General features: G+C 43.8%; 1 protein-coding gene across 6 annotated transcripts in view; it reads left to right on the top strand.

The window, feature by feature from the left end:
• Positions 1 to 15,459, top strand: part of asap1b (ArfGAP with SH3 domain, ankyrin repeat and PH domain 1b) — a 57,448-nt gene that overhangs the window by 30,326 nt on the left and 11,663 nt on the right. For 4 of the 6 annotated variants that reach the window (XM_044045361.1, XM_044045333.1, XM_044045367.1 and 1 more), the window contains exons 8-19: positions 2,313 to 2,388; positions 3,264 to 3,350; positions 4,517 to 4,525; positions 4,809 to 4,909; positions 5,040 to 5,109; positions 7,587 to 7,674; positions 7,909 to 7,957; positions 10,396 to 10,562; positions 12,409 to 12,542; positions 12,788 to 12,879; positions 12,958 to 13,144; positions 15,256 to 15,341. In XM_044045361.1, coding sequence (XP_043901296.1) covers positions 2,313 to 2,388; positions 3,264 to 3,350; positions 4,517 to 4,525; positions 4,809 to 4,909; positions 5,040 to 5,109; positions 7,587 to 7,674; positions 7,909 to 7,957; positions 10,396 to 10,562; positions 12,409 to 12,542; positions 12,788 to 12,879; positions 12,958 to 13,144; positions 15,256 to 15,341 — 1,146 coding nt within the window. The remainder of the gene's footprint in view (positions 1 to 2,312; positions 2,389 to 3,263; positions 3,351 to 4,516; positions 4,526 to 4,808; positions 4,910 to 5,039; positions 5,110 to 7,586; positions 7,675 to 7,908; positions 7,958 to 10,395; positions 10,563 to 12,408; positions 12,543 to 12,787; positions 12,880 to 12,957; positions 13,145 to 15,255; positions 15,342 to 15,459) is intronic. The other 2 variants (XM_044045344.1, XM_044045376.1) reach the window with 1 other exon arrangement.

Below are 15,459 nucleotides of genomic sequence, written 5' to 3'. Positions count from 1 at the left end.
AGGCCGTGAGAAGATGTCAGCCAACTCATCTATAATAAAATTTGGTTACCTGAACCATAAAGACTTTTGTGCATAAATACCTCCAAAAGAAAACACAGCGCAACGTGTAAATTCTGCAAAGCGACGCTAACGGAGACGGCTGGGACCACGTCCAACTTTTACTGTCTCGGTTTTGGTCTTGTCTCGGTCTTGACCCCTCAAAGTCTTGGTCTCGATACACTGTGGTCTTGGTCTCAACTTGGTCTCGGTTTAGGTGGTCTTGACTACAACACTAGTGAATAGATCAAACAATGGCCAAACACAAGAAGGTAGTGACAACAAAGATATACGTAGGGACAGAGAATGCAAGGCTATCACATCATTTACCAAAGTAGTGTATTAGTTGTCTACACAAAAACGCAAGGGTGGTGTTTTGAGATTGTCCCAAAAATAGCGTTTCAGTGCTCCCAAAATGCGTGTTCCGTGTGGATAAAAACTCACATGATGAAAACTTAAACAGAAAGGAAGAAACACTGAAGTACTTATACTTTGACCATAATGTGCTGTGTTTGTGACATAATATGTGACAGATTTAGTCGCTGAAACTGTGAAGAGAGATCCCTTTCAGTGTATATTTCAGCTACATTTGCAGCTCGTGTGAAAAATAGGCGAGAGATTTATACCCAAAAAGAGCCGTGTTGCTCATGCTGCCAGTGTGAATGGTCTCATAAGTGCCGACATGTGCCAAAATGAAAAGAGTGACGCACTGCAGCCGTGCGTCACACACATCCAGTGTGAAACAGGCCTGAGTCTTTTTGACTGACCTTGGTTTAGAACTGCTGCGTCTGATTCTGGCAGTTTGAGTCACCGACTGTGGCTACAGCCACACTACTCCCATTTTGTTATTTAAAATTCTGCTCCGCATACACCTGTCATGTACACTCCCCCAGTGTTATTGAGCCCTACTGAACACTGCTGGTCCTTTAAGCATTTGTAAACAACAGTGACTTTAGTGTGGACAGACAGAAATGGAGACTTTTGAATACAATGACGCACTGTCCCACATTCACCTTCTGATTGGCTCTTATTTGCCGCATTTTGATTATCAGCTGTGAACAAACGGCACAGATAATCATAATAATTCCAGTTTCGTCTCATCTTTGGGCTCTTACTTTTCACTGTTGTGTCTTATTAATTATACTATATTATCAGCACAATATTGGCTTTAAAATGTATTATCGGGTATCTTCAAACACACCAAGATCCCCTGATATGACTAAAACAGTAGGCTGAATAGGCTGCTAACTCTTTGACTTCAACCCACTGTTCCTTTTTAATGTTTATTAATTGCACAATGAAGAAAATTTACATCTACACCTGCTGTGACGATATTATGTCAATATCGACAAAATAGACTAAATAAGCTCTGAATTTGGGAACAAGGACAAACTTATATATATAAATCGTTATTGTTTATCATCCCAAACTGTCCAATATCGCATATCCCGACTTTCGCAACCAACTTCAGAGGAGAGGATCACCTGTTTACACCAGCACGCTAATGTTCAGCGTACCTAAATCGTCAAGTAATACATGTTTAGGTTGTTTTAGTATGAAGCTGGTGTTTTTAAATGGAAGCGTAGCAGTGTCGTTAAATTACACACTTCTCACAGTATTCCTATCAACTCACTAAAGTTACAAAGTGCAAGGATGCTCCATTCTCCCTATGACAAGTCAGACCCCTCAAAGAAGATTCTCTAGCTGTTATTATATGTAAAGAAAAAAAAGGTTGCATAGCTCTGCTTTCACTCGGTATTCTGACAGTCAGCGAGCACTTGACATCGATAGCTGGATCAGGTGGGGGGTGAGCGAGTGAGACAGCAAGCAAAAAAAGGTGCAGAAGAGTCAATAATGAAAAGAGGAAGAGAGACGTACACTCTGAAGAAGAGAGTATTAGCCCGTGGGTGGAGTGGGAGCGGGGGTGGGGTCATTAGTCGTGATTTGTGGCTGCGGTGCTGCATCGAGGTGTGTACCACCGACAGATCTGTAATGGATTTCGGGATGTGCTAAGCACCTCTTGCAAATCCTGCAGCCTCAGTCGGCTGCGATTTCTGTGCCAAGAGGTAAAGGTGCAAGAGCGAGGCGGGCTATACATTAAACATAAACTGCACCAATTTCTCTCTGCGTGACCTTCATGGTGGCAAGAAAGGGTCATAGTGTGACACCTGACATTTGTGAACTAGTTTCCCCCCTAAGTGACAAATGAGTCTCATATTTTCTCCCAGTGAACGTTGATGTCTGTGAGACTCACGTGTGCCTTTTTGTTCCCGCAGTTTCTTTCAAGATGGCTTGAAGACGGCGGATAAGCTAAAGCAGTACATCGAGAAGCTGGCGGCTGACCTCTACAATGTAAACACTCCACTTCATCTCCACCGTCATCTGTGTCCTCCTCCTCCTCCTCCTCCTCAGCTGTGGATATCATTCCACTGCTGAGTCAGTGTTTATGTTTTGCAAGTCTGTGTCTGTGTACATGCAGACAAAGACTTATGCTACCAGCCAGAAAATCTGCCTTTTTAAATAGCACAGGGGGAAAATATATCGTATTATCGAAAAGATTATTGTTTTATAGAGGTGCAAATTGACGTTATCGAGTATTTAAATTCCTCCGCAAAAAGCAATGAAACAGGCGCTGAAGCTCCACACATTCTTAGAAGCAGAAGCCCTCCTTGCTGCAGCAGTGAGCAGGATTCAGTCAAGTCAAACCATGTCTTTATAAGTACTTGCTTTGTTCACTAGGGCACAAAACAAAGGCCAAATATGTTTGTCCATATAGTGTATGAATTATAGAAATGTGAAACGTAGAAGATGACAGGAATTATAACAGAAACTATAACAGAAGAGAGGCAAATGGTCATAATAGCAGGACATTTGCTGCAAATCCTAGATTCATAATTTCCTGGAAACCTTTTTAAAATGTGTCTGACGTTTTTATTACACCTGGGAAAGTAGAGGTCAGGCTACACTGATTGTTCCCACATAAATCAAATGTAGCATAGCAAATAATATTTGACCACAACTGATCCTCTGTTTAATTCAATTTATAGGCTATTAGTACAGTGTCTTGATTGTATGTCTTTTGACTTACGGGTTTATTTCAGTCTTGGTATTCTCCAGTATGAGGCATTTTTCTTCTATTGAAGCAACAACTGGCGGTTTGTAAACATAGCTGTCGGTTCCCTTGACGTATCTCTTCCTCATAATGGCGTTTTCTTTCCTTTCGATAGATTAAACAAACTCAGGATGAGGAGAAGAAGCAGCTGACTGCCCTGCGAGATCTGATCAAGTCCTCCCTCCAGCTGGACCAGAAGGAGGTAGGCAGATCACGCCGAGAGTTAAACCTGGTTTAAACTCTTGTCGCTCGACATTTTTGATAATTGTTGCTCAGCAAAGCTTAATGGGTCATACATTTTCAATTCATGCCCTGGTGAAAGGTTTTAATTTGCCCCAACACCTCCAGCCACCTCTCTTATGTCCTAAATGACATGGTATGATCCTGATTTGTAGCCATATATCTGTGCTACAGAGATAGACACAGGCTTACAAATAGCAGTAATTGCACTCAACACAGACAGAATAAACACTTAATGCATGTTGCTTTCTTTCTGATTTTGGTATTTATTTAAAAAACATACATTTATAACTATATTTTGATAATTTTGCTGTTTTGCAGTGGCGAGGACAGCCACCTAATTTCATTATACCTTTGCAGGGATAATACAAGTCTATGTATTTGATGATGTTGTTGATGTGACACTACATGGAGATGTTGACTACCAAGCACTTTGGATGACAAAACATCATAATCAGGACTTTTTCCAGGCCAAATTTTAACTCGTAGCAGGTAAAATACTCGCCGCACCAGCCTAAACGGAAATATACTGGGCTAAACGCAGCCTTATCGAAACCCCCTCCCCCCCCTTACTAAATTTGACCACCCACCCACTCTCACTCTGGCCACTACCAGGTTTGGAGCTTGTCTCCTGCAGCACAGAGCGAGTGCCCAGTGCTGTACCATGCTGGTAGCCAGTGTGTGGTAGGCTTTGCTGGTGACCAGTGTTGTGCCTCACTGGCTGCTCAGTGGAGAGCACCTCACCACCGGATACTCACACACACACACACACACGTTTAAAACACAACCAGCCCTTCTCTTATTCATCCACACACTGTAATGTGGCTACATGTTGCTTTTTAACCATCCCCTCGATTCACACTTTCGCACACTCTCAGTCTGCTGCTGTGCACGAAACAAATCGTAGACTCACTCACACTTCACTTCCACGTTCTGCAGCTTTTCTCGCTAATGACACCTGCTGTAAAGCGATACTTAGTGGAAAGCAAAGCCTTCACATTGTGGTTGGTTTTAGTGGGCACACGAGCAGGCAAGTCTTTCACACCCACCGCCTGCACCTGATCTGGATCTTTCACACCTCTCCCCTCTATCTCCCCCCCTTTTGCCTTCTGCTTATCTGGAATCAAGTCTAGAAGAGTAAGTGCTGGTGCATGTTGAGCATGCTGGCCTCTGTCTGTTATGCTTCACAGTAGAGTGGTATTTTGCAGAGCATGCCTTGTAGATCTGACTCTCCCGCTAGCACTTTCGCTGCGGTTTGGTAAAGTGACCTTGTACTTTGATGTCAGAGAATCACTTCATTGTGTGTTTGTGTCTGTGATGCATGTCCTTTTGTCACTTCTCTGCACAGGCTGTGTTGTTTTTTTTTTTTTTGTCTGTTTTTGTTTTGTTTTAACGTGTATTCTACGTGGGCTTTGCACAGGACTCGCAGAGTAAGCAGGGTGGGTACAGCATGCACCAGCTGCAGGGAAACAAGGAGTTTGGCTGTGAGAAGAAAGGCTATCTGCTGAAGAAGAGTGACGGGTGAGACGTTACACAAACACGGCCATTGTTTAAAAGTGCTGTGCTGCACTGCACTGCTCCTGTTGCGTGGAGATTTAAAGAATGAAGACACAGCAGCCGAGTGGCTAATGTTTGTTTCCTTCGCCCACAGACTGAGGAAGGTGTGGCAGAGGAGGCAGTGCTCAGTGAAGGGGGGCATGCTCACCATCTCTCATGCTACAGTGAGTGCAAGTACACACACACACACACACACTCCCTGACCTCCACAGGTAACTGTGAATCAAAGACACAGCATCATTGTAGAAAGGTTGTGTTGGACTTTCTCAATCTGGAGCCTGGAAGAGAGGAATTGACATAGATGGGTTGTCATGGCAACAGTGACCCAATCCCCCCCACCCTCCACAACCACCCAAGCCCCCACCACCCCTCCCCCCCGCCTGCTGCACCTCGGTGACTCATCTCAGAGCGAGTGAAAGCGCACCGTATACGCTGTCATGTCTGTAGCTGTCTCCACTCTGCGGCAGATACATTTCTAGTGTGATTTGATTGTCTGTGCAGGAATCGAAAACCCGAATGTATATCCGAGCGCATTCTGTAGCGATTTAGCGCCTCGCGGCGGCTCTCTGAACCTCAAACGAGGCTGTTTACTGGGCAAAAGGTGTCAGTAAATTTAGCTCGTTTCCTCGTCACAGACGTGACTGTGAACTGACAGGAAACAAGGCATTTGGTTCCAGAAATGAACAAGAACGTGTGCATTTTAGCCACGCTGCTCTTTAAAATCCTTCAGATCAAGCTCCAAATGTCATCTTTGTACATTTGACTTCTGAGATTTTCCTCACATCCATTAGTTTTGAGCTGGAAAAGCTTTGTGTGCTTCTGAAATGTTCATTATTCAAAATATAGACCTGTTATACACATTTTAGACCTTACATTCTTATTAATAATCCTTCAGAATAAACTCAGATTTAATATTAACCACAGAAACGTCAGGAGAGTGTTAACCAGCGGTGTAGTGTGGTCTACTAGTAACAAAAGACACAGAGAGTAACATCCCTACTGTGGCAAAGGTATGTTCATCACATATACGCTTACCAGGGGAAGTATTTTTAGGATCAGGCCCCTGTTTCGTACTTGCAGCTGCAGCAGTGATATTTTCTGCGGAAACATTTTTGCTCCAAAATGTTAAAAACAGGCTCTTGAAAACACTCAACACACTGAAAACTTCTATTTTTATAACTGTGATGCATTAGCGTGTAGGGACGGTAAAGTGCAGCGGTCAGGCGTGTCGAGTGCAGACCTCTTTTCCCCAGTCACAAAAAAGAAATACACACTCGAAAACAGCATGGGTTGCCAGAGCAGCAGCACAGCAACCTACAAAAACATGGTGAATTTAATTAGTGTTTCCAAAATCTCCAAAATCAAATTACATGAGTGCAATTGCTGTCAAAAAACGAAGTTAATGTGCATTTTTAAGTGGTTATGTAGAAATCCTGCCCCTTTTCTAGTGGATTTACGCCGTATACCTGCGTATTACGCCGACTACACCACTGGTATTTACTGAAGAAAACTCCTGAATGTGCTTTAGTTCTTGTTGTAATTTAGCAAATGTCGAGCTAAGATGCTGGACATGATAAACTTGATACCCGTGAGATGTCAACTGAAAGCACACTGATGTAAGCATTTGTTCATACTAGTTTTCATCTACTGTTACTTATGTGAGTCCACTTGTTGGTCTAACTACTCTGGCGGGCTTTATAAACAGATACAGGTGTTCCAGCTGAAATGCCGCAGGGAGCATCGGCTCACACAATCTCACAAATGATCATGACCGTTTTGATCACAAGCCCGTTGAAACTCCACACAGCTGCTGCCTCCAACATGATGTCATTTCTGTCTGTCAGAAGACGCTCATGGGAAGTGGTTGTCTCACATGTATGATATGAAAGGTTTCCGTTTTTGTGCAGTTGATGGGAATAAAACTTGAACCTCTCTGTGGAGCCTGACCTACTGCGTGGTCGTTATACAAGAGCTCATAATCAATTCCCCTCTAGTGCTAGTACAAGTTCTTTGTTGTTTTTTTTTCATTCTTCAGTCCTGACAGCGTTGACATGGCAGGAGGCCAGCAGGCCAGCACAGCTCCAGCTCGTCATAGTCTGTGAGCATTTCATTAGCACGTGCCCTGGCACCTCCTCTGCCCAGACACAAGCAAGAGACAATCCTCGGCCTACTTGTGCCAACTGGGCCTCAGTTTTACAGTTCACAGTCCAGCCAGCACTGTCCGGTGTCTAAATAAGGACGAGAGCAAGATGATTTTTATAAAGAAGACACCATTTTCTTTTTTTCCAGTTTTTGTTGATGTTCAAGTCTGCAAACCTTACATTGTGAGAACACAAGCATGTGCGCGTCAACCCAGTGTGTGAGGGTGAGGTTCGCCGCCACCGCACATCTAATTTCTTGCCTATTTGAACAGGAAATGTGCAAATTCAGGGATTTTGTCTATAAAAATGACTTAAAATCATACATAAACCATGCCTCCCCTGGACATCGCATACTACAGTTGATACATAGAAAAAAAAACTATAATATATGTACAGAATCTTTGCATTAATCCCATTGAGGCTTCACTGCGTAAAAAAACTGTGTCATCCTGGTGTGAGTGGATGTGTCTGTGTGTGATGCTTAATCTGTTTGTCTGCAGTCCAACAGGCAGCCGGTCAAACTCAACCTGCTCACCTGCCAGGTCAAACCGAGTTCAGAGGACAGGAAGTGCTTCGATCTCATCTCTCGTAAGTTTGACACACACACACACACACAGATATGCAGAACTGCACAAGCGTGCTCACACATGGGGGGTGGGGTACGTGACTTCTGTGGTTATGAAACAGATGACCAGAATGGAAAGCACATGAGAAGTCACACTGTGTAATATTTGAATGGTGAACTGAGTGCCTGCCGCCCGATGACTTAGATTTAAAAAGCATCATTCGCCCGTTCAACACAATGGTTTCTCTCTTCCACAGATAATAGGACATATCATTTCCAAGCTGAGGATGAGCAGGAGTTTGTTATGTAAGTACTTCAAAGTGGCCTCACTGTGAAAATGACATTGACGCTTGTAAAGATTTACCCGAGAGTTTTGCTTTTCCATCTATAAATTAAAAGACATTTTTCTTGTTAAACTTTTCACCTACATCTACTTCTCGGTCGTGTTTCGTTCATACATGATGTGTTTTATTTTGTGACGAGCTGAGACTCAGGGTGGCGGTGGCATTTGTGGTCTACACTAATTCAGGTTGTCGTATCTTGAAACCTGGTGGTTCCCATACAGTCATTCACATACTGTATATAAAGAAACACACAGGCACTGATCACTGTATCTCGTGTCCTCAGTAGTTGTTAGAGTGATCTTTATTGTGTGATACAAACTTTTTTCTTCATATACAGTCTACTGTATGGCTTATAGCTTATACCTTTGCACACATGCCATGAATTATATAAGAAAACGGCTGATTCATTTTATTGTGCTGCACTATTATCAGAGCGTGGTTTCCATTCATTTGGTTTATTGTGTCAGGTCAGGTGGAATACCCGTTAAAGACCACAGTGAATCATCATAGATGATCAGTCTTTGTTGTGTGGCGTTTCTCTCCCTCAGTTCTCCAGAATCAAAACGAAGAAAATAAGTGAACTGAAAAACTGAATTCGATAAATGTGGTTCGTTTTGAAGCAGCCTCTTCATTTAACTTCATTTGGAAACATCCACTTGTCTCATTAGCAGAAATCCTTTTCTCATGACGTCAGGGCTAGGCATCTTCGCTGCATTGTATATGAACTTAAATCTGAATTTAAAAGTTTGTTTACAAAAGAAATCCCCTGAAAATGAAACAAACGCTTTTGCAATTGAGCTGCGGTTACAATCTGAAATAAAACAACAAGCAGTGGCATGAAGCTATAATCGATTGTGTTGTTACTGCATTGATTCGGACTCAGTCAACCGTTACCTTCAACGGCCCAAATGAAAATACAACAAATGTACTTGATTGACTGGGCAGGAAATATCGTGTTGTTGTTGTTTCCTGTTATGGTTTGATGCAGAGACTCTGCAGATCCTTCCTGTTTGTTAAAATGACAGAATTAGTGATAGCAAATTTGACCTCTGCGTTTAACTCAGACCAGGTACTGGAGCAGTGGGAAGCACTTATGTGTGCCAGAGCAGCAATGGGGGGATAGGGTGCCTTGCTGAGGGGCACCCCAGCCCTTGACCTGTCCTGGGATTTGAACCAGAGACCCTCCAGTTACAAGCTCAATTCCTTTCCTCTTGGCCATGGGCTGACCAATAATAGCCAGTTCTAAATTTGTGCAAATCTCAGGAAGTTTACAGGAAGTGACACATTTAAATGTTTTAGAAACAAACAAACAAAGCTGCTGATAAACCAGTTTGTTGTGTGTTTTGTTTTAAATGTTCTATTCATTAAGATCTGTCAGGGACTAAACCATTGGCTACCACAGTCAGACTGAGTCTTTGAGCAGTCTAGACTAAAACCACTTTGATTTCCTCCACTTTTGTTCTAAATGTGCATGTTCTCCCTCTGATGACGGAAACTTTGTTCTGGCCTCGCTGTGGTTGTGCTGTCTGGTTGAGTGCTGCTCGAGCACGCTGCGCTTCCATGTGCGCGGTGTACGTATTCCTGTGGGATCGGCTCTACCTGCTCCTCACTGCCTGCACTGTCACGCACCTCCAACTGCACCAGCAGCAGCCTCAGCATCTTCATGGGATTTTCCATGAAGTACTTAGTATTCCGACGGGCTCTCGCTGTAGGCGAATTAGGCTGTGATCATATTATAATTCGTATTATTAAGTAAACACGAAAACCGCCTCGGCTCAGCAGCTGCACACCTACATATCTGTGGATAAAAATAACCTGCTTTTTTCACACTGTCTAACACATCAGGTTGTGTTCCCACTCCCTGTCTGGCCTCTGCCTTTACAAGCAGAGATGACAGAGGATCTGCTGACGTCACGCTCATAAAACCCACTTAGTGTGTGTGTGTGTGTGACTGTATTTTTTAGGACCTTTTCTGGCATAAAGATCTGACATTGTCAGAAGTTGTAGTCCTCATACAGACCAAAACCTGGTTCTAATGAGGCAGAACCTCATTGGAATTGGGTTTAGGTTAAGGGTAAGGGTTAAGGTTAGGCACTGTTGTGATGGTTAAGGTTACGTTAAGGGCCTAGGGAATGCATTATGTGTCCTCGCTAAGAGGACAGATCAAGCCAAACAATTACACTTTTATACACCTTACAAAGAAATAAAAGAAAGATTTAATTTAATAACTAATTGCAGAGACAAATTACTCAAACGTCCTTGTTTTGCCAGTTTTGGCTGAAGATTAATTCACAATTAGTATCATGTTTCTGTCATTTACTTTTCCAAGCCATAGTGCCATAATAATATTCGCCGGGTTCCTGTTTCATTCCAAATACCGTCACTGCTTTGTTTCGACAGCTGGATCTCGGTGCTGACCAACAGCAAGGAGGAGGCGTTGAACATGGCGTTCCGCGGCGAGCAGAGCAGCGGCGGCGAGGACGGTTTGGAGGATCTCACCAAGGCCATCATAGAGGACGTGCTGCGAATGCCGGGCAACGAGTTGTGCTGCGACTGTGGCGCGTCAGGTGTGTGTTGCTGCTCCTGCTGCTGCCGTTTGTGTGCCTACAGAGGCTTTATATGTACTAACTGGCCACTTTATTAGGTACACGAGACACTAAATAAAGTGTCAGGATTAGCTCCCATTGTGGTTTTCTGCTATGTAAAACTTCAGTGTTCGACATTCAGAGATGATTTTCTGGATACCTTAGTTGTGAGAAGGCATTTTCACCAAAGAACTGCTGCTGTCTGGATATTTTCTCTTTTTTGGACCATTCTTTGTAAACCGTAGCGATTGTTGTGTGTAAAAGTAGATTAGCGTTTTGTTTTTTTTTTGTTTTTTTTTTAAATATTACACACCAACAACCATGCCACTTGCTTTTGATGCTTAGTTTGTACTTCAGCAGGTCATCTGGTCCATGTCTACATGTCTAAATTCTTTGAGTTGCTGCCATCACACTGTCTGATAAGATATTTGCATTAAGAGTAGACCAGGTCTACTTATAAAGTGCCCTGTACAGGTGTGTGTGTGTGTGTGTGTGTATCTTTTTCTTTTTGCTTTGTCAACCCTCACCTTGCACCAGGAAAAAAAAAGACATACGCCTTCACTTCAGCACTTTCAGATTCAGCTTAGACCAAGTGTTTTATTTAAACCTGCACACACTTATCTTTAGTTTTTGTTTTTTTCTGCAGTGTCACAGCCGCTCTGGTACTGAGCAAGCTGCACTGTGCTATTTCTTCCCAGCAGCCTTTAGCGCAGGAGCGTGTGCATGTACACGCATTAGCGTTGTTAGCATTCAGGACACAGCCCGCTCTCAGTCCTCCCCCACATTTGGAGGCAAAGACTCCGCTCCAATCGTGCTCGATCGTTGCGTGGTAGACATTCAGGCCCTCACACACTTGACACGCACACGTATGCACGCTTTCTCTTATGTCAACATAAACACACGCAGCCGCTCGAACCGACGGGAGGACTTTATGCAAGCACCATTTATATGCTTTGAGCAACAACATCAATGCATCACGTTGTCACATAAGTCACTAAAGAAATCTGCAGAGAGGCGGCGTCATTTGGCAAGTCTTTGCTCTCGCTGCTGCACACACACGCGGCTTCATGACCATTAACATTTAGCTCATGCCGAGGAGGTGCAGTGCTGATGCCTGTCGCCTAAAATGAAGGTCGCTGGTTGAAAGGTCATGGGCGATGGCTTACAAAGACCGTCTCTTTGATGGAGCGGAGAGAGGACGACTCCCTCTCATTTAATATTCACTCGGGATCTCCATCTGTAACGCACAGCTTTGCAGGTTTAGCATTAAGCAGCTAAACGGGTCACGGTGCATCAACTCTTCATGCTTAACATGCACTCAGTGACCTATCACCTGCTCGCATCTGTTCATTGTATTGTGTGCGTGTGGGTTATTAGGGTTGGCCGTTTGTGGTGCGGTGGCCGGGACAGTTGTGTGTGTGTATCAATAATATGATTCACTCCCCAGTCACAGTGCAGTGAGTTTCATTCAATGCGACACAATGCTGGTGTTCAACTTATTCTTCTAGTTCCCACTCAACGCAGGTTCAGCAATCGTTTGCAGTGAATCGATGTGGAGACACCGAGAGACCAATTTCCCACTCACAGCAGCTTTAAAGGGCTACAAAACAATGTAGCCGTACTATCTAATGCAGGCCTTTTATCGATCTCTTTTTTTTTTGTTCCGTGAATAATATTTTGAATGGATTTTTGCCTTATATTGAGTCCATTTCCACAGATAATTATATATCTAACTTGAAATAGCTTTACCAGACCTACTCCAGCTTCTCTAATGATCACACACTGGTTGTTAGCATGTATTTTATTCTGATTTTGTCTGTGTATGTAGACCCTAAATGGCTTTCCACCAACCTGGGGATCCTCACCTGCATCGAGTGTTCTGGCATCCACCGGGAGATGGGAGTCCACATTTCCCGTATTCAATCCATGGAGCTCGACAAGCTAGGCACCTCTGAACTCTTGGTAAGTCCCAAATATTGGCATGTCGTGTGCAACAGTAGTAATTTTTTTTATTAAGCCGTCCACACCCTCTATTATTTTTCTCTTGTGAAATATTAGAACTAAGAGAGTAGTGAAAACTCTTGCAGAATGCTGCAGAGTGTGATCCCTAAAGCAGCCATGTTTCATACTCCCTGAACAAAGGAAACTGCTCTAATTTTTAACATGACTGCGATCTGGTGACTGATTTTTCCCTCGTTCTTTCCCAGCTGGCCAAGAATGTAGGCAACAGTAGTTTCAATGAGATCATGGAGGGAAACCTCCCTTCCCCTTCACCAAAGCCCACTCCCTCTAGTGACATGTAAGTGCTGTCAGAGTTCCACTTCTCAATTCTTATCCTCTTAAAAACGCACTTTACAAACCAGTGTCTCCTCCACAGGACGGTAAGGAAGGAGTTCATCAACGCTAAGTATGTGGACCACAAGTATGCGAGGAAGACGTGCTCGTCCGCAGCCGCTAAAATGATCGACCTGTTTGAGGCCGTCCAGTCCAGGGACCTGCTGGCCCTCATCCAGGTGTATGCGGAAGGGGTGGAGCTGATGGAGCCATTACCAGAGACGGGGCCGGTGAGTTTGACCTTTCGGAGACGGTGGTTTTCGTAACCCTCAGGTTGTCGATTAGTGCTGGACCTCAGAACGTTTGGTCCCAGGCCTCAAGGAAAAGAATAATAAAACTTGGAAAGAGCTTAATGGGAACATCATGTGACCTGATGTCTCACATGCTTCCCATCACCACAAAAAAACCAAAAAGTGTCTCGAGGTTAGGGCCAAAACGTTACCTAGTCGCTAATAAAGAGATTTTTCTGGGAACAACAGTAACTGATGTACAGGCACTTATCGCTTTTTGTCATCGCCCAGCACCAAGTGTCTATTAAAAGTGGATATGCGTGCCTTTGAATACACTTTTTGAACTCAATAATCCATATAAAAGGGTCAAAAACCACCAAGAGGAACAGTTTTTGCTTTTGGTGCTCACTTTTACAAGTTACAAGTGGCATATTGATATTTATTTGATAGTGTGTGAAATCTTAGCAGCTGTGCTGAATAATGGAGCAGTAGAGGAAAAACAAAAAGCTGTATCTTAAAGCTGTAGTGTTGATTTTTGTTGTTTATAATGTTTTGGTCCGCATCTGTTTTATATTTGTGAACAGGACTTCAAAATGGGCTCTGTCAAGCAATACTGTCAGAGGCTCACTGAGGGAGCAGTTGTGTATATACAGCTGCAGGGTGGGGCCAGGCCAAAGACTCATTTACCCGATTAAACCTGAAAAACCTGTTTTTTTAGCTGTACAATTTACCTCTGAATCTGTGCGTTTTCAGTCTCACTCCAACCCGTTTACAGTCGTCCTGTTTTACCCGCACAGTGTAGCCGCTGCCTCCATCTCCACCGAATCACTTCCTGTGTGCAGTGAAGATCTAAACACCGTGATACTGAGAGTTGCGTGAACTCATTTGACAATGAATTTGAATGTAACCGACGTCTGTTAATATTTAAAAGAACACGCGCTACAGCTTTACATTTACCACATATTAAGACAGAGTGAGGACTCAAGCAGTGTTCACCGTCTTACTGTGTCACCATACAGCTTACAAAGCTAGTATTGGAAACACAAGCCCGTTCAGGGTTTACTGTTCCGCACCGTGCTGTGGTGAGCTGATCTGCTTTCTACCACTTGCTGGAACTGTCGCAAGTGAGTTTTCTTGCTCAGCACGGTAACGTCCTTCCGTGACCCCCACAGTATATTTCTATCGCACTCAAGTGATCTCATGCTAAACCAGCAAGGCCAGGAAATCACCCCACCACAGCTCTGCACATGCTGCTGCAGTGGTTCATCCTCATGTGAGATGTATTCCCATCGACCAATGCTGACACATCACTGCCAGTCGGTGAATTATTTGGTGGGCAGGAATGGGCGTAACGTTTGGAAAATTCTGAGTCATCAAGGGAACTTCACCAGCAGGTGGTGACAGCCTCCTCCACACTGTTGGGCATGATCTCGGTTGAGTCTGTATTTATTTTAAATGACTACATCTGTGTTGGCTCATTTCGTTTCATGTGTCTGCTTCTTGTTATTCAGCCTCGGGTTTCCTCTTTGTTCATTAGCGTTGTGCCGTCAAACAACGCGGGTGGTCAGACGTAATCTGACATAAATGGGTCAAGGTTTCATAACACAGACACGTTTTTTTTTTCTCTCAATGAAAAATTAAGTGGGCGTTGGTGCAACAGAATAGGAGAGGATGTCATGAGGTGACAGAGGGAACTGCTGCTGCTGCTGTCTGTGCTATCAAGTCTGACTCACCGATATCTGAACTGCTGCTGTCAGTGCGTCTGAACGGCTGCAGACAGCACAGCAAAATCACACTCTCATCTTACACTTAGACACAGACAGCGTGTCAGTGAGTGCCTCATTAAATGCAGCGCCATTAATGTCACCAAAAATGCAGCGTCTTTTGTCTCCATCGTCACTGTCGAATCCAAAGAAACTGCGTCAGCCGAAATCGCATGAAATCACTGCATGGTTTTAGTTTGGTGCCCGCTTAAATATTATTTTTAGGAGCCATTTTGTTTACTGCAGCTTGTTTAAATGCTGAAAGAGACACAGAGGCAGTGGATACAGAATGGATGCTGCTCAAGATTGTCTCACCGTGTCTTTGCTGTGTTTGATGGCCCCCTGCAGGAAGCCGGCGAGACAGCACTGCACTACTCGGTACGGACTGCTGACCAGACCTCCCTGCACTTGGTCGACTTCCTTGTGCAGAACAGGTAATTTCCATTTGTAAGAGTCACTTGGTTTGCCATGAGAACGTTAGACGAGTGCTGCGTCAGCGTGTGGCCTCACTGTGGCTTTTTATGCGACTTAAGCAGCTGTTAAAATGACTCT

This window comes from Solea senegalensis, linkage group LG1, assembly GCF_019176455.1.
Source record: "Solea senegalensis isolate Sse05_10M linkage group LG1, IFAPA_SoseM_1, whole genome shotgun sequence".
In the NCBI taxonomy this organism is placed as follows: domain Eukaryota; kingdom Metazoa; phylum Chordata; class Actinopteri; order Pleuronectiformes; family Soleidae; genus Solea; species Solea senegalensis.
This window is presented reverse-complemented; position numbering and strand designations above follow the sequence as displayed.